Source organism: Triticum urartu, chromosome 2A, assembly GCF_056163025.1.
Source record: "Triticum urartu cultivar PI428250 chromosome 2A, HENAU_Tu73, whole genome shotgun sequence".
Taxonomy (NCBI): Eukaryota; Viridiplantae; Streptophyta; class Magnoliopsida; order Poales; family Poaceae; genus Triticum; species Triticum urartu.
The window spans coordinates 405,374,840-405,378,733 of NC_141874.1; the positions used below are offsets into that span (position 1 = coordinate 405,374,840).

The window sequence follows — 3,894 nt, forward strand, 5'->3', positions numbered from 1 at the left end:
AAACAGGGACTAGAGAAGTGTAGAATCATTTGCGTTGAGTTTGATTAGAACTACAGGGCATACTCGGAAGGTTCAACGCAAGCATCAGTTTATACCTCCTTCCACGAGCGCATAATCAATGTCAGTCACGGTGGAGTTGTTCGCTATACTACAAGATGATTAAGATTACGACCAAAGGAGGGCCATACACGCGCATATTTTTAGGCAACTGCATGCCAAACCTCTGGAGAAAATCCGCCAACATAGCATTAACCAAGATAAGACAACCCAAATGATGACCAAAAATCCTAAACTACTCTTCTCCCACTACAATAAACCAGAAAATGCAGAGGAGTCAAACCACAAATAACCCAAACCAATTCATTCATAGAGATAGGGCGGATGAGCAAACCGGAATCTAAGTTCCAGCCACCACTCAGTTCCAATTCCAAAGGGTATTATAATAGAGATAGATAGATAGATAACAAAGTACTAGCAGCACCTCGAGCATTCGGTGTAAAAAACACACAAATCTGGATCAAACTTGTTTCACCCAACAGATATCTTGATGCCTATGTATGTGTATCTCAAACACCCAGAAGCACTAGATACCAAGTATCGCAGGTAGGCAACCACGCACAGCTGCTTACTTGCCACCACCGATTTCCTTCACAGCGCAGATCTGTTCTTCACCCATGGCGGACATCACAGACAGGATCAGGTCCTTGCCATCAGCAAATCCAGTCTTGATCTGCATTTCACAGAGCAAAGAAACATCAAGAGAGTGCAATGGGTAGATATGATGTGCCTCATAACAAGTTTTAACAGCTAAAGCACAGACCTGGCCAAGCAGAACATCATCAGTGGGAAGCTTCAGGTCATCCTTCGTGTTGCCACTCTCAGTTAGAAGGCTGACCTGTAGAAAGCCATCACAAAGTTAAAAATAGGGGTAATGCTTTGCACATAAATGGAAAAGGAAGGAGAGATTGAAAATGAAACATACATATCCATCATCAGTTATGTCAATCAGCTGATAATCTTGGCGGTCAACATGGGGGACCTGAACAAATACCACAACAGAGAAGGCTAAATAAGATCTGCTGAGTGAATAACAAGAAACCAACAAAATGAAGCATTTCCGTGTAGCTTACGTCACAGTTGTGGGATGAAGGAACGATATCCTCAAGCTTCTTTCCATTAAAGATGTCAATGGCAACAAAGTGACACTTTGCGTGACCATGCTTCCCAGTCTTGGAGGTGGAGACCTCAACAACCTAGCACAAAGATTAAACCAAAACGATTCTTCAGAACATGCTGGACCACAAAGCAATTTCTGGTGGCAGGCAGGAACTATTGAGTTTGGAGCAGCAATTAGACAATCAGATGCGCATAGTAAAACAAAGCAACAATAACCCAACAGGAAACACTCGCATAATCAAATGAAACAATATCAGCACAGCTTTAAACTGATACAAGAACAACTACTGAGTGGTAGCAGCTACATAACCAGAAATAGTAATAGTACTTAAATCAGCGTCCAAAAACTGAATAAATAGGATGCATCAGCAAACTATGAAAACTACAACTATGCCAACTACTAATTAAACAGTCCGTAAATTCCCTGCAAAACGGACATCGCCTATAATTAGCACCTTTGCCAAATCTAGAAGCGTTTTAAGATTTACTGAAACAATATTCCCAAAATTAATTCAGGACTGAGGACACAGTCGGAGCTAATGAAAAGATCCTAAGCCATAGCGGTGGATATAGGAAATCAAGGTAAATTTGTAGCGCCAACAGATATCATGAACCAGTGCATATCCATCCACATCTACAGCAAAGCCTGGTACTTTGACTTGTAGATCTAACAACTTGCAAATCTGCACCCGACTAGCACAGATCGCCGCAGCAGATCCCCAGACGCATCCATCAACCAACCAGACATAAGAGCTTTCATATGGTAAGAACAGATCGGAAAAGGCACAGACCTTGCAGGGACGGGCCTTGATGACGATGTGTCCACCCTTGCGGATGGCGCCGGCCTGCTGCGGGTAGGTCTTGGAGGCGCCGGAGTCGGCCTTGGACTCGAAGTGGTGCTCATCGGTGTCCGACATCTCCGACGATCCTCCTGAGTCCTGGAACAACAACGATGAGGTCAACGAAAACAGGAGGTTGAGAAGGGCAAACTTGAAATCGACTGGATTTTCCGGCGGATCTGGATTAGCATGGGGGGCGCTGCTCACCGGGGGCAAGTGGGGTGGTGGAGACGAGACGCAGCGGCAGCGAGGGGCGGATGGATGGATCCGGAGGCTAGGGTTCTTGGTTAGCCTCACCTCCCAGCTTTTTATGCGATGGGGATAGCCGCCGCCGGATAGGGCGTTGCTTCTATTGGGCCGTATGTCACATCACTCTGTACTGGGCCTCCCACCTCTCGATATGGGGATTTGGTCTTCCTTTGGCCCATGAACAAGACATGTGTACGGGAAATATATTCAGCCCAAGACCCAGAGTGGGCCGTATTATTTTTCGTACTTCACAGGAGATAAAATAAGCGAGCATGTGATTCGGGAAAAACAAAGCTTGCTGATGGTCGTAAAGCAATAGGCCAGATGCTGTGGACAGATAGATAGTATGACTGTATGAGCGAAGCTTTGCTGGCCGACGGCACGCTATCATGGCTGGAGCATTGCATTGCGTGCATGAAGACGCAGCGAAATGACTATCTGTAGTTGTAAAGAGACCAAGGCAGTAGACGTGACAAAAGTGCACCAGTTGTTGTTGTACATAACACAAGATTTACCTGAGGGCATCTCCAGCCGTTGGCTTCTCAGGGGGCGTCTAAAAGCGTCGCCTGGGGATGAGCCGGCGCAAAAAATGGCCCTGAGGGCGAGTCGGTCCCCAGCCGTCGGCCCCCAGGGCCGCCCCCAGGCGCGTATTAAAAAAAAACCGTTCGGCGAAGTTATGATAAAAACTAGTTAAATTTCGGCCAAACATGGCAAATTTCGGCAAAATTCGTCCAAACATTACATTAACCTAATCTAAAAAAAAAGAAAGGGGCTGAAGTCGTCGCCGCCGTCGCCGCCATCGTCGTCGTCGGCCTTCTCCTCCTTGACGCGGGTGCCCCTGCTGGACCCCTGCCCGGCGTCGCCATGGCGAACAAGCGGCAGCGCGTCGTCGTCGTCCTCGCTGTCGCATAAGACGATGACCCCGCCTTCCTCGCGGCCGCGTCGGCGCTCCTCGAAGCGGCGTAGGGCGCCGCACTGGCGCTCCTTCTCCTTCTCCCGGCGCGCCTTCTCCATCGCAATGGAGTCCTGGCGCGCCCATTCGAGGGCCGCGTCGTCGTCGTCGAACTCCGCCTTCACCGGCGCCAGCCCCGGCTCCGTCTTCACCGGCGCCAGCCCCGGCTCCGTCTTTGGCTTGACGGAGCGCGGAGGAGCCGACGAGGAGGAGGCGCGCCGGCCGCCCTCGTTGATGACGATGCCGGCGCTGTGAGTGCGCCGGCCGAGCGGGGTCTCCGCCGCGGGCTCGGCCTTGACGCCGAGCAGCGCCAGAGAGCCGGAGGAGTGTGAAGAAGAGCGTGATGAGGAGGAAGAAGAGGAAGCGTCGAACCTCCTTGGCGCCCATGGTCCGACGCGACGGTGCTGCGTCGGGGCGGCCACCCTCGCCGGGGGGTACGCCAACGGCGGATCGTTGCCGCCCTCGAGGTACGTGAGCACGCCCTCGAGTATGCGGCCGGGGACGCCCCACCAGAGGTGGCGCCCCTCGCTGTTCTGCCGGCCGCCGACCACCGGCGCGCCGTTGGTGAACGCCAATCGCTGCTGCTGGCGGCGCTCGAAATACGCCGCCCAGGCCGCGTGGTTGTCGGCGGCGTACTGGGGGAGGGAGAGTTGGGCGTCGGTGAGGGACGCGCGCACG

At 51.6% G+C, this 3,894-nt stretch overlaps 1 protein-coding gene across 1 annotated transcript; it reads right to left on the reverse strand.

Moving 5' to 3' along the window:
* Nucleotides 1-346: 346 nt before the first annotated feature.
* On the reverse strand, nucleotides 347-2,367 carry LOC125537555 (eukaryotic translation initiation factor 5A-1). Its single transcript, XM_048700872.2, has 6 exons — nucleotides 2,223-2,367; nucleotides 1,968-2,114; nucleotides 1,131-1,253; nucleotides 983-1,039; nucleotides 821-895; nucleotides 347-730 (listed from the first exon to the last, which is right to left on the reverse strand). The coding sequence occupies exons 2-6, from the start codon at nucleotides 2,091-2,093 to the stop codon at nucleotides 626-628; spliced, it is 486 nt and encodes a 161-aa protein (XP_048556829.1). The 5' UTR covers nucleotides 2,094-2,114; nucleotides 2,223-2,367; the 3' UTR covers nucleotides 347-625.
* Between the last annotated feature and the right edge of the window lie 1,527 nt (nucleotides 2,368-3,894).

Excerpts from the sequence above, each read along its gene's own strand:
- LOC125537555 (XM_048700872.2), bottom strand. The coding sequence starts at position 2,093 with ATGTCGGACACCGATGAGCACCACTTCGAGTCCAAGGCCGACTCCGGC. Across the intron at positions 1,040-1,130 it reads CTTCATCCCACAACTGTGAC|GTCCCCCATGTTGACCGCCA; the intron begins GTAAGCTACACG and ends GTATTTGTTCAG. Across the intron at positions 731-820 it reads ATGATGTTCTGCTTGGCCAG|ATCAAGACTGGATTTGCTGA; the intron begins GTCTGTGCTTTA and ends TGTGAAATGCAG.